Raw genomic sequence first — 17,167 nt, 5'->3', positions numbered from 1 at the left:
ATTTACATCTGGTTTTTAATACTGTCAGATGTTTCACAGGTTAAAACCATTATTACAAACTTATGTCAAAGAGCTACTCATGTTTTTGTTGCACTCATCATCACAAAAAAGATAGTTTAAATGGTTCCATATTGTTTTAAAGAATGTATCTGTTAAAATGGACATTTCTCTCATAAACGGATATATTTGAAGATAATATTGGCCCTGAAATATTACTTTTTGGACTCTCAAATTGGCATTCGTATTTGACTTGATCTCTTCATTTCGCATCTATACTGCAAGAGTCAGAGACACGTTTCCATCTACTGAAGGTAAAATGTGGTGCCTAGACACGGGGAAGGCTTTAATCACCTCCTCACTTCCTGCTGCTTGAGATCCAATTCAGCTGTCTCACTGGAGTAATGTTTTCGCACTATTAGAAGTGCTTTCTATGTCACAGTTCATAAAAATTCAATGATTCTGCTTTGTTTTATAAGGAAAATGTAAGGAGCAAGGTGGAGAAACCCCACTTGACGTTCTCTCTGTATAGCGACATCTGCTGGGCTGTGGCCCGCAGTGATTTTAAGCCAGTGCCTGCCTGTTTTTATAGAGGTCGAAGCTCATTTAAGCATCTGGTTCCTCTGGTCCGGAGAAGTAATTTTCACTTAAACATCAAAGTCAATTCCGAAGTTTAACAGTTATACCTGAAAATAGTGCCGGGAATATACCCCTGATGCCTTGATTTATCAGTTGGCATAATTTAGAACAGCTTTCCTCCACAAAATTGTGTAATAATTTCTTGTAATTATGTTTGGGGAGTATCCCGGAGGGAAGGATACTGGTCATGAGTCAATGTGGGGAGGTCAGCAGAATTACTGCCTTCAGGACATTAAGGAAACGCAATAGGAAACAATACCTATTGAAAGGTTAAACTTCTGAGACAAGGCTGTTGGCTTATCTCGGCCGGTGTTAGAAAAACTGTTGCAGGAAAAAAAGAGCACGACTCCTGCCTTCTTAAAAACGCATCTCTTTGCCTTAAAAGGATGTAGTGATTCTTGTCTGGCAAAACTGCTCTGCACTTTGATATTTACGGCCAAGCAAAGCCTGTGTGCCTTCCAAGAGCCGCTGGCAACAAACAAAACCCTTGGAGCGCACCCTGCAAGTTTCTCGGTCCAGCGCGAACTGCGAAAGGAGCAGAGTCCGGGAGCGCTCCTGCCTCCTTTGCGCGGCCGCCTCCTCCCGGGTCGGCCCCGCGCGCCCCCGCGGCTCCCGGCCGCTCTCTCGCGGGCGCGCTCGGGGTGGGGCCTCGCCGCCCGTGTCCCAGCGGCTGGGTCGGCTCCGCGGCTGCTGCAGCCGGCTGGGCGGCGCGCCGGGGCAGCCGGAGCCGCGCGCCGACGCGCTGTAACCGGACACCCGAGCGCTCGCCCCCCGCGCCGGGCCACTTTCCATTCACTTCGAGGTGCTGGATTGAGCGACGCGGAGGAGGGTGCGCGGCACTGCGCCGCTGAGGATTCCTTTACAAAGAAACTCAGAGGACTGCGAAGGAAGGGTTTCACCGCTGGGACGCTCTAGAAATTAAGGTCTTCTGGGAAAAGGATTAGAGACACGCCGATCCCAACCGGTAACAAATTGTGACTTTTCCGCTCTGATTTCTTCTCACTTCGGTAAGCCGGAGACGTTATTTTCCGCGTTGTGAATTTAACAAAATAGAACTTTTTTGGTTTATGTCTTGACTTTTCATAGCTCGAGGTACTCAAGTCTGGACGTTTTCTTAAGAGCACATGCGGTTTGTCAGGGAAATGTTTGGCTTGCGGAGAGCCCGGCTTGAGTGGTTTCTTTAGGCTATGACACCTGCGGAGAGTTTAAAGTTGACTATTACAATGCCTTCTAAGGCAGAATTGCTCAAGAGAGGACACGAAACCATCTTTTTCCCCCCACTCTATTTATTAATTGTGTGACATGGTATGTTTGGGATCAGTAGGAGTGAAATCAACAAGCAGCTTGTATAAATGTCTGAGTTAAAGGAAAGAAGTTCTAAGATACTTGGATGGGGTGGGGGTATGTGCGAGACACTTGGCTTTCGGTTTCACACTTTTCATCACTAGGTAGGACTGAAATCAGATTACTTGTATACTCGCTTCATTAGGTCTGTCATTTCTTCCTCAATTATTATCCTCTTCAATTTATATCATAATTCTTTTGGGAAGACATATCAGATATGATACTAATAATAGCAATATATAAAATTTGTAAATATTATTATCTTGCTTAATAATAAGATAAAGGTTGGGTGCGTTTATCTTATGTGTGTTTGTTTTTTTTTAGCTTTAACTATAAAGTCAACAAAACTAGGGAACAAATTACTAAGGGAAAGTCACCCATAAAAACAATTTTCTTCTAAGTTAATTTAGGGATGACAGGGTGAAGAGGTTGAGGAAGCAGGAAGGAACTGTTTCTTTTGAAAATTACCAACACAAACATCTCTGGGGTTCCCTCCATCTGTGTGGTAAAGGAGATAGATGATTTCCCTGCTAACTCCCACAGCATAGCTGCTGGTGGATTCAAACTGCTAACCTTTTGGTTAGCAGCCATAGCACTTAACCACTACACCACAAGGGCTCTGTAGCATGGCTGGCTGCTACCTAGGAAAACAGCTTATACCTTTAGTTAAAAATTATGTTTAGTTCTTCTTTTTCTTAGGTATTAATGAAGCATGCTTTTCAGTGTTTAGTGTCATTTCTTTATTGAATAAAATTGATGGTAAATTTTGAATTTTGAAACTCACGGTGTTGAAGATCAGGGTTGTTCTAACCTGTAGAAATAAATATCAAGGTTAAACTCTGCTGTGTCATTCTGTTGTATAATTATGCTAGACTCAACATGATGGGATTCCTTTTATGGTCCTGAGTGTATTTTGCATATTGTGGCCACTAGAGCTCCTATAGATTTGCATTAACTCATTACCTGGGCTTCCTTGGTGTTCAGAGATTAGTTAATAGCATTAGCCATTTTATAGCTATATTTTCCAGCAGTAATACTTGTGTCTCTGATTTATCTTTTGGAATTTTGACAGCCCACTTTCCAGTTGATTTATTTAAAATATGCATCAGTGATTACATGGTTCACTGGATTGCTCACCACTAGCTCACTGGGTTGAATTTGGCCTGGGTCCATGTTTACCTCATCAGCATCATTCACAGCTACATGGTCATCTGTATAAATTGGCAGATAATTTATTAGAGTGATTTTAGTGATCAAGGATCGGGCCTACAGTTATGTATAGAAACACCATTTCAGAGATGATTACGCGGAAAGAGCTAATGAGCATGGATGTGAGTGGATACACAGGAATGTTCGTGTAGGATTTCCCTACTACTACTATATGAGGGGAATGAGAAATTTTCACCTATTAACAAAATAGCCTGTTGGAAGCCCTGGTGGTATAGTGGTTAAGTGCTACAGTTGCTAGCCGAAAGGTTGGCAGTTCAAATCCACCAGGCGCTCCTTGGAAACTGTGGTGCAGTTCTACTCTGTCCTATAGAGTCGCCATATAGAGTCCTATTGGTACCATTCTCTAGTCATTTTTTACTTAATTTTTTTTTATGCACATTTTAGAAGACGAAGTTAAATTCTTTCTTCTGGGAATCAATAGCTTTTTACTTGCCTCTTTGTTCTTAACCATATTTTGCTGGAGGATGAAACAGTTTCTCCTGTTGCAAAGACTTCCAGTCACAAATGAGCCAAATCTAGATTTTCACATCTGAGAAGCAAAGTCACAGCACCTCCTACTGGTTGCACTACTGTAAAAGTTCAAATGTGTCCTTTGCAAATAGAGTGCTCTATCTAGTTTACTGTTTTTTGTGATCCTGGAATGTGAAAAAAGATATAACAAAACTTTTCTCTCTCTTTTAAAGGTATTTTCCCTTGGATATTAACTCGTAAATCTGAAGAAATGGCATTTTGGGCAGTTCACATGTTGATTGGAATATTTGCTTATTCTGTCTGTGTAAAAGGATCTTCCCAGCCCCAAGCAAGAGTTTATTTAACATTTGATGGTAAGAAAGTTGATAAGCACTTTGGGGAAAAATGTTATTTATTTATTTATTTTTTCTTCTTTATCCAGATTCAAAAATTAATAAATGAATGAGATAAAAATATATATTTTTATGGTCCAATTTTAAAGGTGGTTACTAGACAGCTTTTTGGATGATATGGCTGTTTTACAGTATTGATTAATGGATGAAAGTCCTCTTTTGCATTTGAGGAAATGTTTATGAAAATGCCAGAAGTGTATGCTGCTCTTCTTTTCCAAAGTTTCTTTGTGTTTTTAGTACGTGTGAGTTGGGGGAAAGACGCCTAAGATTTTTTTATCTTAATATTCAACTGGTTTTATTGAGAAACACCCCCTACGATATATGTGCTAGTCCTCAGAAACAGAGGAGCTGTGTAGGTTTAATTGATGAAAAATTTTAGACATATGCCTCAAAACTGGTCACTCCATAGGTTATTCTCATGGTGTGGTCTTGTGTTTCCACAAGGACTCCCAGAGTTTGGCACAATTCTCTAATTGGAAAGGACCTAAAAGAATAGTTGGAAATATGCTATTGCTTGCTATTGTGTACGAATGTTCTCTTCAGAAGCTTGGGAATATCTGTGTGATTTCAAATTTTCACAAACATAAAAGCTGTAAGGTCCTCTGAGGGAATGGTTTACCAAATATATGTGAGAACCTTCAATGTATATAGTTCAAACCACTTACAGATGGATGGTTTTGGTCAGTGGAAGAACCCATACTAATTGGGTAGCTCAAATAAGAAATGGATAAGAAACACCAGTCTGCCAGTCAGGGTCATTTATATTTTTATTATTTCTTTCAACTCTGTCTTTGTTTAAAGCTCAGGGGTATGTTTCTCAGGCCTTCCTTTAGCAGTGTGTCTCAAACTCTGTTATCTTGAACTTCAAACAGCACTATGACTGACACTTATCAGTCAAATGGCTATCTTTCTTCTTTCTTTTAAAGTTACCAAGTGCTTTCCCCAAGGTCATCATAAGTACCGAAGGAGCCATATTTAGAATTTAGGGTGTGCGAGCTTCTAATTGCTTCCTTAACCTTCAAGCCAGGCATTCGCATTAAAACCCATGGTTATCAGTTAAGTTGTTAAAGAAGGAAAAATAGACCCTTTGAGGTTCCTCTTGTAGTCTGTTCCTACCTTTTCGCCTAAGATAAGAACTATGAAATATATCATAAAATAAACAAGAAAAGGCCTTAAGGAACAGTACAGTTTTCCCTTCTTTTTCTGTTTCTTTCAAAGTATAAGAGGATGGATTTAGATGCAGCTTCTTTCTCTTCTGTTACATCAAAACCAACACAAATTTTTCATGTAAATATTCAGAAGAGAGAGAGTTCATCAACTCTGTATTTGAAAAGACGATTATAATTTATCTTTTACAGAAGGAGATTAAGTAATGCAATCTTTTAGAACCAATCTTGAATATGATGCAGGGCAATGAATGCTATGCTCTAGAATGACTAGAAGTTATGGTGAACTTTTGAAAAGTACTACATGTCTAATATTTTAAATGGTCTCAAATACAAAACAGATTCTTGCAGAATGAGACCTACCTGAATTTATAGCATATGTAGAATGGAGGCATGATTAGATTAAGCTATTGCTCTAATACTCTATTGCTATCTTGCTTGACAATATTTTGTCCTTCCCAAGAGTATTACAAGGAATTAATCAAAGACATGGAATATCATTTAATTTGGTAATTGTTTAAAGAGATGTATAATAGAACAAATTTAACAAGAAACTGTACAATTTAAAAATTAATTTTTAAAATTCCTAAAATGAACTATATTAAAGTAACATAGAAAAAGTTCCTTGGTTAACAACAATTGCTACAAATGTACAAACTTCCGCCATTAATTCCAAGGTATTTTCTTAACAGATTTCACAGCTTGATTTATCTCTTCCAAATTCATCATTGAAAGTTCCTCATTATCTTACGATGGTGTATCATAAGAGTATCATATTGAGTAGTTACCAAGTTTCTCCCAAAATGATTTAGTCTTGATATCAAAATATAGAGCTTTCTACAGGGTTGACATATATATGAACATATATTTGTTTAAATACATATGGATATATACTGTCTTCCATTTATTTCATATTTCAAGATTTCTATAACTGTTTCTCACCCAGAAATCAGGAGTTGGAAGATGATATTGAGTAAATTCAAATAAAGTTGCATCAGTCAATGGTCATTTGTATCACTTGTTTTAATATCTCTTTGCATCTTTGTATTCCCTTATAATTACCTTGCTTTCTAACTCTTTGGTCCTGAAATTTCCATCACTATAACTTGGTCCTCTGCTCTTCTCTTTCTGTGTGGAACTTTAGAAGAATCCACTCAGTCTTGTCTTACATCACAGTCCAAATAAGAATCCCAGTCAATTTAAAGGTGTGTGAAATAAGAGATCTCTCTGCACATCCAAGTTCCATCCCTTCTTCTTGTAGTGGAATGGCAGAGTGATAACAATTGGGAAATGGTGATTTATAGATTGGACTTCCCTAGTGATCTAGAGCAAGGTCAACCAGATGGCCATCAGTCCTATGGAAGAATGCACTTCAGATGTTACTAGTTAGTTACATTGTGCAAGTTAAATCTTCCATGTTAAGAGGAGTAGGATTTCTATTAGATAACCACATTTTGTAATTTTTGTAGTTCCTATTCTGTGCCAAATAGCCTTTCAAATGAATATAAAGTTCATGAAAATGCTTTTTGCTTATGATGAAATTTTGGTGGAAAAAAGCTAATAGATTGACAGTTTCAGAGTTCACATTATTTTTTTTCAGAAAATCTATGGAATCTAGAAGGGTCATATGAAAAGGCAAGACCACATAAATGCAGCAAACAAAACATATTGCTTGACAATTTGCAAGAGAAAAAATGGTTGAAAATGTTCTGCTTTAATCCAGTAGAGACTTTAGCTTCTGTTCTTTTGCAGAATTAGAAGAAATACTCTATAATTTGATAAAAAGATGTCAGTTGCATGGAATCTTTAAGAAAATGTTTCTGGGCTTCAGACTAGTGAAGATGTCGTCTATATTTGAATAGCTATAAAATGTGATTTCTCAGTTAAGTGTTTGAAATATTGTTTCTATTTAAAAATTGGTAGATTCTTATAAAACAAATACAAGATTACTTTCTCAGCAGATATTTCAGATGGTGAACCTAAGATATTTAATTTATTAATACAAAATTTTTTTCTAGTACTTTCTTACTGTCTTTGTTATAAAGAGCCCTGGGTGGTGCATTGGTTAAGTGCTTGGCTGTTAACTGAAAGGTTGATAGTTTGAACCTACCCAGCTGCTTCATGAGAGAAAGACCTGATGATCTGCTTCCGTAAAGCTTACAGCCTAGAAAACCCTGTGGGGCAATTTTATGCTGTCACGTTGGGTCGCTATGAGTTGAACTTGAAGACACACAACAAGAAAAACAACAATATCCTTATATCTGTAGGTCTGTAGTAATTTTCTTGTTTTCATTTCTGATTGTATCCTCCCTTTATGTCCTGATTGGCCTGGCTAGAGGTTTATCAATTTTGTGGCTATCTTTGAAGAACCAGCTTTTGGTGTAATTAATTTTTTCCTATTATTTTTAATAGTTCATTGATTACTGCTCTAAAATTCATTATTACTTTATTTCTGCTTGATTCAAATTTCTCTTCTTTTTGTAACTTCTTAAAGTAGAAGTTTGAGTCATTGATTTGAGACCACTTACACTATAAATTTCCTTCTAAGGACTAATTTAGCAGTATCCCATGCATATTGATAAAGTGTGTTTAATTTTCAGTCGATTCAATCTCATCCTTGATTTTTCACTAACTCTGAGACTTTGTCAAGACCTCAATTTCCCATCAATTAAGAAATGGACTAAATTATCTTTAAGACCCTGTGTTGACCTAAAATTATATAATATTTAAGTTTTTTTTTTTTTAATAAATGTCACCTTCTTTGGGAAAATCATCTACAACAATTCCCTTCGGTGCTTTCAGGATCATTTTGTGTAAAGAGCCTAGGGGAGAAGGTGAACCAAAAATAAACAAGCAACTAAAAAAAAAAATCATGGATTTTGGAGTCATATGGAACTGATTTGAAATCATGGTTGTCTACTACTCTCTGGTTGTTACATTAGTTTCTTAATCTCCCTAACCAAAAAAAACCAAACCCAGTGCCGTCGAGCCGATTCCAAATCATAGCGACCCTACAGGACAGAGTAGAACTGCCCCATAAAGTTTCCAAGGAGTGCCTGGCAGATTCGAACTGCTGACCCTTTGGTTAGCGGCCGTAGCATTTAACCACTACGCCACCAGGGTTTCCTAATCTCCCTAATCCAGAGTTTTATCATCTGCAAAATGGGAATGACACAAAATTCATGGAGCCGTTTTGATAATTAAATGAATTAAGTTTGTGAAGTGCATAGCATGTGGTGTCCATCCTATTTAAATGCATAAAGACTTGCCTTAGAGTTAGTATTTATAAACTCCTCTAGGGCAGAAACATGGTCTTCATTTGTCCTGTAACAACCTGCCTTCCACTTAGCATAGAGATGGACACTTGTTGGTGCTAAGTAAATGTCGAACTAGCATAAATTTTGAAAACTCTTACCACCCCATCACCTCAACCAGCATATAACCCCCCTCACATCACAACCATCCTTCAGTTCATTTTGGTTAACTTGAAACAGTGACAAATACCAGGTAAAATACAAAAGGTATTTATTTCCTTGCCATACCACTACAATATAAACGGCATAAGAGCAGGGATCTTTTCTGTAATTTTGTACACAGACAGCTTTAGGCCCCTCCCCTAAAAAAACATAGCTATTGATTTTTTTTTTCCTCTCTACCTCCAGACTTTCACACATTATACACTAAAGACTCAGTGTTGTCTGGGAATTCAACTTTTTTTTATTAATTCCTTCCAGTTAATTTCCAAATCTCCTTCTAAGTACTGTATTTTCTCCCTTGTAGACATTTGAGCCTCATAAGTTTTAAAGTTTTTCTGCTAGAAAATATTATGTGTATTTTGATTAGAAGCTTAGTTTTCCAATATTAAGTGGAAGAGGCCACATACATGCTTAGCCTTTCACAGGGCCTCAATTGGTGGCCTGTTAGACATGTTGTCTCAATCCTAAGTCTGTTGCCATCTATGTATGCTATCATGTTTAGCATTTCTAGATATGTCTAGACTTTTAAAGTATTTATTACACCAAAAACATTATTTTTTTAAGATTCTATTTTTTTTTTTTTAAAGTCTGATTTTCCATGATGTTCTTGAACCTCATAACAGCCTGGTCTATTCAGTTTACTTCTTAAGATTATCATGGTATAACAGCATAGATTGAAATTGTAGACAGCAGTTTTCCACTGCTGGGGCACTTAATAGTACCACAAAACCTCAGGAGGCAGGGTATATGAGATAATTTCCCATCCACTTCAGCATCATGGTATGAAATGTAACCATGTTGTTGCTGTTAGGTGCCGTGGAGCCAGTTCAGACTCATAATGACCCTATGTACAACAGCACGAAACACTGCCCAGTCCTGTGCCATCCTCACAATCGTTGCTATGTTTGAGCCCATTGTTGTAACCACCGTGTCAGTCCATATAGTTGAGGGTCTTCCTCTTTTTCACTGACCCTTTGCTTTACCAAGCATGATGTGGTTCTCCAGGGACTGGCCCCTCCTGATAACATGTCCAAAGTACGTGAGATGAAGTTTCGCCATCCTCACTGCTAAGGAGCATTCTGGCTATACTTCTTCCAAGACAGATTTGTTGTTTTGGCAGTCCATGGTATAATCGATGTTCTCCGCCAACGCCATAACTCAGAGGCAGCAAATCTTTGGTCTTCCTTTTTCATTGTACAGCTGTAGCATGGATATGATATATAGCCATATACATATCAAATATATGTAATATACACCTAAAGCAACGGCTGTTAAATAGTATATCAGACTTTTTCTACACCTGAGTTGAGTAAATGGAAATTTTGGAGTACTTTATCGGTAAAGAAATTAATAGGCCTTAAGTTCAAAGTTTTAATTTATATTTAATTATCGAATTTATGGTTAAACCGTGGGGTGCTAACTGAAGGGTTGGCGGTTCGAACCCACCAGCTGCTCCACAAGAGATAGATGCTACAGTCTGCTTCTATAAAGATTTACAGCCTTGGAAACCCTGTGGGGCAGTTTGCTGTATCCTGTATGGTTGCTATGAGTTGGAATTTGACTCTATGGCAATGGCAATGGGTTTTGTTTTTGTTTGGTTTGAAATGTAAGTGAATGAGAATATTTATTATTTAAATTACTGAAATAGCAAAACTTTCTTGTTTATTTTGTTTCTTTGTTTGGTTTTAAGATTTAATAACAACTGCAATTCAGAAGTTAACTTGTCCAGTGTCACACAGTAGCTCTGTCTGTTATCAAGGAAGTGATAATTCGGTCTTGTGGATGATTTGTCTCTTCAGTGCAAACCTCTGAGTTATTAAATATTGTCTTAGCTATCTAGTGCTGGTATAACAGAAATAGCACTAGTGGATGGCTTCAATGCACAGAAGTTTATTTTCTCACAGTCTAGTAGGCTAGAAGTCCAAAATCAGGGCATCATCTCCAGGGGAAGCCTTCCTCTCTATGTCAGTTCTGGAGGAAGGTCCTTGTCACCAATCTTCCTTGGTCTAGGAGCTTCTCCGTGCAGGAACCCCAGGTACAAAGGACACACTTTGTTCCTGGCACTGCTTTCTTGGTGGTATGAGGTCCCCATGTCTTTCTGCTCAATTCTCTTTTTATATCTCAAAAGAGATTGTTTCAAGACACAACCCAATCTTGTAGCTTGAGTCCTGTCTCATTAACATAACTGCCATTAATCCCATCTCATCAACATCATAGAGAGAGGATTTACGACACAGAGGAAAATCACTTCAGATGACAAAATGGTGGACAACTACACGATACTGGGAATCATGGCCTAGCCAAATTGATACATGTATTTTTAGGGGACACAATTCAATCTATGACAGACATTGTTTTCTTAAAAAAAAAAAAAAATTCTGGTAGATACTTATTCATGTGTTTTTATGTCTAGAAAAATAAAATCATGAAATAAGGACATAGGATAACATGCACTAAATATCCCATAGACTTCAAAAAGTCTGAATATTACTTTATTAAATAGGCAATAGTTGGACTTATTTCAAGTTTCCTTTTGGCTCAAAACTCTAATGAGGTGCCTATGGGAATATTTTAAAGCATTGTGAAAGTATAAAAGCTCAAAAACAAATTATTCACTGATAGAATGCATGACAAGAAAGTCAGTTATTTTTGACGGCTATCAATTCTTTGCCCATTTTCACTCTAACAGTAAAGAGATCTTTTTATTAAACTGTCCCTACCCCACTTAAGCCCATGACTTAGCAACAACAAAAAAAACCAAACCCGTTGGTGTTGAGTCAGTTCCCACTCATAGCAACCCTATAGGACAGAGTAGAACTGCCCCATAGAGTTTCCAAGGAGCGCCTGGTTACATTCGAACTGCTGACCTTTTAGTTAGCAGCCATAGCACTTAACCACTACGCCACCAGGTTTTCTGCCCATGACCTTAGTTGCCTAAAATTCAAATGGAAATTGACAGTTAAAAGATTAAAACTCCATAAAGGTTTCTACTATATTGATACACTTTTTCTTATCTAATATTGGCCAATCTTCTACCCTAAGGTTGAATTTTATAATTACGTGTGCATGACAGTGGTTTTAAAAACATAAAAATGACTGAGAATGAGTTTTGTTTTGGGAAACAGGTATGTTAATACTAGAGACTAGGCTTGCATAACATCAATAGTTCTTTCATTTATTTAGTTTGTGATTCTTTTCACCTTCTTTTGGGGGTGAATTTTCATTAATAAAGCTACCAAGTGTCTCCAGGTCATCAGTAGTATGTAAGTGAAAAGACAACGGAATTGTATAATACATCCCTTATCTCGTAATATCTGCCTCATTTGACAAGAAGCTTAGTTAATTAAACAATGAATAAAAGGACCCCTGTGAACTAGCGAGCTAAACCCAAAAGCTGATGAATTGTTATTGGACAAAAAACTCAAAATAATAAATTGTTTCTTTATGAACTCTGGTAGCATTAACGTTACAAGGCACATTTGTTGAAAACAGTTTATCTTGTGGTCGCCCAAGAGGGGGGATAAAAAAACAATTGTTCTTGATTTATCCATTAATCTTGGAGAATGTTCACTCTGGTTTTCCTGAATCTCCTGAAAAATTTAGTTCTCGGGAAAATCTATGTTACTGCAGTTACTTTTAATTCCTCTTTCGATGGCCCAAGTTAAATGTTGCACATTTTAATAAACTCAGACTCAACATGGGGTGCTGTTGGAAAAAGAAGCTGTCTACACTCTTCCTCTTGTGAGATTGTCCTTGATGATGAGTGCATGTGTGAGAGTTGGATGTTACCTAAAACATAAAGTTCCTATGGTAGAGTAGCACTAGAGAGATATAACATGACAAATTAAAACCAAAAAAAAAAACCAACCCAGTGCCGTTGAGTTGATTCCGACTCATAGCAACCCTATAGGACAGAGTAGAGCTGCCCCATAGAGTTTCCAAAGGAGCACCTGGTGGATTCGAACTGCCGACCATTTGGTTAGCAGCCGTAGCACTTAACCGCTACGCCACCAGGGTTTCCATGACAAATTAAGTACTGTTATAAAATGCAAATGGAATAAAATGAGAAGACATTTCCAAGAAATATGGCCTCTTATGTCTGTTCTTACCTATACCTGTATATTGGTAGGCAACTCTGACGGTCATAATAAAACAAAATCTCTTTCATGGCCTTGAACTAAAGAAGAGAAATTTTATTTCCAACATTGCGAAGAATGTCTCCTTGGAAATAATAGGATAGAAGTATATTAAAATAATATTTTGTGGGTCTCATTTTTAAGATTGTTTCAAAAAAGATAGAAACTAATATTTTTATGTGTTATAACAAAGTAATTATTGCTCTAGGTGAGTTTTCTTAATTCTAATAAGCTTGATTCTGTTGGCAAAAGATGATATTTTGATGTCAAGCCATTCCTAACGGTACAAGATAGCTGCAGTTGGGAACAAAGAAGGTATGCTTTAGTGACCGTAAATCAGAAGAGTGGGCTTACATACTATGTTTATCCAGTAATCCAAAGCAATAACTTGAAAAACAATGAAAAAAAAGTCATATTCAACAGATTATCCGTAGATGTATCTAAATATTTATACCTAAATTAGATTGAATTTTATCAAGTGAAGATGACTCAAGTGATGTTAGGTAGCTTACTTTAGACTGATTCACCTATTATGTGTTACTAAAAGTATATGTCACATTGTCTTTGTCAATTTTTATTTAGAAAAATATATTTAGAACCAAAAGATACGTGTTTTTCTGTCCTTTGTGGATATAAGCTATTGTTTTGCCTTCTGTGGTTCTAAAATATTTTCGGTAGTTATAGTCATTGTAATAATCACTGACATTAACATTGCCTTTGTGCTAGGCATTATTCTGAACATTTCATGTTGTCTCATTGACTTCTCTAACAGCACTACAAATGAGACACTATTTTTATCTTTATTAAAATGGAGGCACAGAGAAGGTAAGTAACTAGCCTGAGGTCACAGGGCCAGAAAGGAGCAAAAATCAAACACAGGCAGTCAGACTGCAGAGGCAGACCCATTTCTGTAGCTGCCATTACGATTAGGTCTCACATCAATGTAAAAGCAAACCCATTGCCATAGAGTCAATTCTGACTCACAGCGACCGTATAGGTCAGAGTAGAGCTACACCATAGAGTTTCCAAGGAGCGGCTGGTAGATTCGAACTGCTGACCTTTTGGTTATCAGTCGAGCTCTTAACCAGTGTACCACTAGGGCTCCAGGTCAACATAAATCACAATTAAAGAATTAGGAAGTGTTTTCTCATCAAGACATTGTATATATTCACTGTCAGGCATTAAGGGTGTCACAGTAGGGCTTGGCTAAAAAGAACATCATGCCTTCCTGAAAATAAAGGAAATAAAATCCATTCTCTATACCATCCTGAATTCCCTCCTCAATTTATGGTTCATCAGGGTGAGAATAAGGGGAATTACTTTTCTGGAATGTATTTATTTTGTTGGCATAGGTGATAGTTCCATCTGTGGCTATGAGAGCAAGTCTGAGCTCAGGTGTAGGATAGCTACAGGAAAATATTATTATTTTCACTCCTCATCTCATTATGTAAATTTATCAGGGTGTCTCCATAAGTTCAATATAGCCTAACTTTCTTGTAAAGGAATAAAATGGTCCAAATGTTCTTTTTTTATGGGTATTATCTCAACACTAACTACAGAACTGAGACACATTCAGTGTTTCCATTTCTAAACATCTTTTATAGAATGAGGTATAAAAATCTATTATTTTGGCTTTATTTCCATTACTATGAAAATACAGAGAGAGAAAAGAGGAGCTCCAGGCTTTGGGCAAATTCCAGCACTCCTTTACCTTGTGCGTTTTTCATTTATGCATTACGTAGGCCCTCTGTTATTAATGAAAACAATTTAAAAGCAAGGAACAGGGTGGTAAGGCTTCTCTAGCAAAAAGTAAGAGTTGGCAGTGAGGACACATAAAAGGCGGAGCTAAGTGCTGAGCCATGTGCTATTTTAGGGTACCACTAGTTGTGAAACAATGTGCTGAGCTGTAAAAGATGGCAAGTACATTCTACATTTCCAAGACGCATGCTTTTCAGAAACAGTGCTTTGAACCTTTTCTCCTTATCCAGTAGAAATTTCTGCCTTTGGGGCACTCAGTATGTTACTTCCACAGAATACTTTTTACTTTTCAAATGATTTTCACATATGTTGTCTCATTTATTACAGAAGTCCCGTAAAGTAGGTTGACATGTGGAGACACAGAGACCCAGACAGGCTAAATGTCTTGGCTAAGGTCATGCAGCATGATGGTAGCAGAGACAAGACCAGAAGAAGGGACTGCTGTAAGAGGAAAGCTTATTCTGAGCATTGCTTGTATAGAATCAGAGACACTCTCCAGTGTGTATTTTAAAATCTGTAGAAATGCCAAGCTATTAGTATGAATATTAACAGCCTTCACTCATGCTATTTGCTTCTCCAAACTATGCACTACACTTAAGTTTTTAATTACTGATATTTAGCCAGAATGTAGCAGACTGTAGATATATTTAATACTACATTAGAAATGCTCCGAATTCTGTCTGGAAAGATTGAGGCAATGCCTAAATACCAAAATTCATATTTTTATTTGTCTCAAATTCATGTAAATTAATGAACATACTTTCCTTGTCTTGCCTTTTCCAAGTTACTGCTCTTATAGTGAAGAGTTTTATTTGCTCTACTACATGCATCAAGACCCTGTCTTCCCCTGAGTCGCTCCCCAGAGTATTCCACTCTGCTCATTTATGTATTACCATAAGAAGAAAAAGAGCCACGAAAACAGTCATAGGTTCCGGTTTAAAGTAATGCCAGTGAGACTGCTATTCTTTCTTTTCTCATCCTTAACATTTGCTAGCATTTAAAATTCTTGATAATAAAGTGTGAAATAGTTTACCTAATTAATTCATAAATTACTATATCATGAAAACGATTTTCTTATGAAAAATGGCCAAGTACCAGACTTAGAATATGAGATTGCTCTTATACTCACTCTTATTTACACCATAATGGCTAATGTAAAGTCTTCAAGCCTCTATGAAATTGAGAGAGCCAAGGAAGTAAAACCAATATATTTTACCAAGGACAATATCTCTTCCCTTAAGGAAAGAGTCAGGCTGTTGATGTGGCAAAAGAAAACCTTGATTCAATGTAGGATTAATAGCGCTGAAGGAGGAACTGCTAAAATCTTTCTTGTTTCCTTAGTATAAATTTTTGCTTTCTAAAGAGAGTGAGTTATGGAGAACTGATATGTATCCGAGTAAAAATAAATGTATTGTCTATGCATACACATGCATACACACATATACTGATTACAAATAAAAACCCATTATATTTCAGTAACATTATGACATTTTTAAAGTATGTATTCTCTTGTAAGTGTGCACAGCAAAAACCGAGAAGTCGTAAAAAAGTTTTTGTATTCCTGGTATAATTTTTTAATGTGTTATTTATATGTCTTCTTGCTTTGCATTTACAAATAACCACAAATATATAATTATGTAATAATTATTGGGTAATTAGCATGGCAAACATTTTACTACTTCCCGTTACCCACAGCTAGTAATAGTGTGAACAAAATGACTTACTGGATAACAACCTGCTAGAAAGACAGATGACAAAAATATAAAGGTAATGAGTAGGGCAAATAATACATAAGGGCACCCATAGAATCACTATGAGTCAGAATCAACTCCATGGCAACGGTTTTTTTGTTTGTAAGGTATATACCTAGGTTTGTTCACTACTCTTGCTTCTTTTACACCCAATGTAGTCTTGCAACATATGTTGCTACTGTTACTATAACCAGAAAGCCTACTGCTGTCCATTGAGTTCCAACTTATGGAGACCCTAAAGCGCAGAGCAGAACTGCCCCATAGGGTTTCCAAGGTTGTAAATTTTTACAGAAGCAGACTGCCGCATCTTTCTCCTGTGGAGTGGCTGATGGTTTCAAACTGATGACCTTTTGGTTTGCAGCTGAGCGCTTAACCACTGCACCACGCCGGCTCACTGGTACTATACCAAACCAATGGTTCACTGGTACTAGGCCAAACCAGAAAACCAAACCTGTTGCTGTCGAGTCAATTCCAACTCATAGCTACCCTATAGGAGAGAGTAGAACTTCCCCATAGGGTTTCTAAGGAGTGGCGGGTGGGTTCGAACTGCTGAGCTTTTGGCTAGCAGCTAAGCTCTTAACCACTGCACCACCAAGGCTCCACTGAATTGCCAGGGAACTAGCAGAGTCCCAACTATAAAAAAAAATAGCATATGAAATACAATCTTTAATTATGTGCTTCTGTTTTCTTAAATCCTCATTTCGCAAAAATTAAATTAGAAAAGGCCTTTTTTTTTTTCTCTTTTGTAAATAGAGATCATTTTGCGTAAAATGTTTCAAGTGAACTAAGCTGGCCCTTCATTCATTA

General features: G+C 37.2%; 1 protein-coding gene across 1 annotated transcript in view; it reads left to right on the top strand.

The window, feature by feature from the left end:
• The first annotated feature begins 1,065 nt into the window (after positions 1-1,065).
• SEMA3C (semaphorin 3C) overlaps positions 1,066-17,167 on the top strand; it is a 182,572-nt gene continuing 166,470 nt past the window's right edge. The window contains exons 1-2 of the mRNA XM_049893285.1: positions 1,066-1,643; positions 3,894-4,034. Coding sequence (XP_049749242.1) covers positions 3,932-4,034 — 103 coding nt within the window. The 5' untranslated portion in view covers positions 1,066-1,643; positions 3,894-3,931. The remainder of the gene's footprint in view (positions 1,644-3,893; positions 4,035-17,167) is intronic.

This window comes from Elephas maximus, chromosome 8 (assembly GCF_024166365.1).
Source record: "Elephas maximus indicus isolate mEleMax1 chromosome 8, mEleMax1 primary haplotype, whole genome shotgun sequence".
Classification (NCBI taxonomy): domain Eukaryota; kingdom Metazoa; phylum Chordata; class Mammalia; order Proboscidea; family Elephantidae; genus Elephas; species Elephas maximus.
Note: the sequence above shows the minus strand (reverse complement) of the source record. Positions and strands in the feature narration are given on the sequence as shown.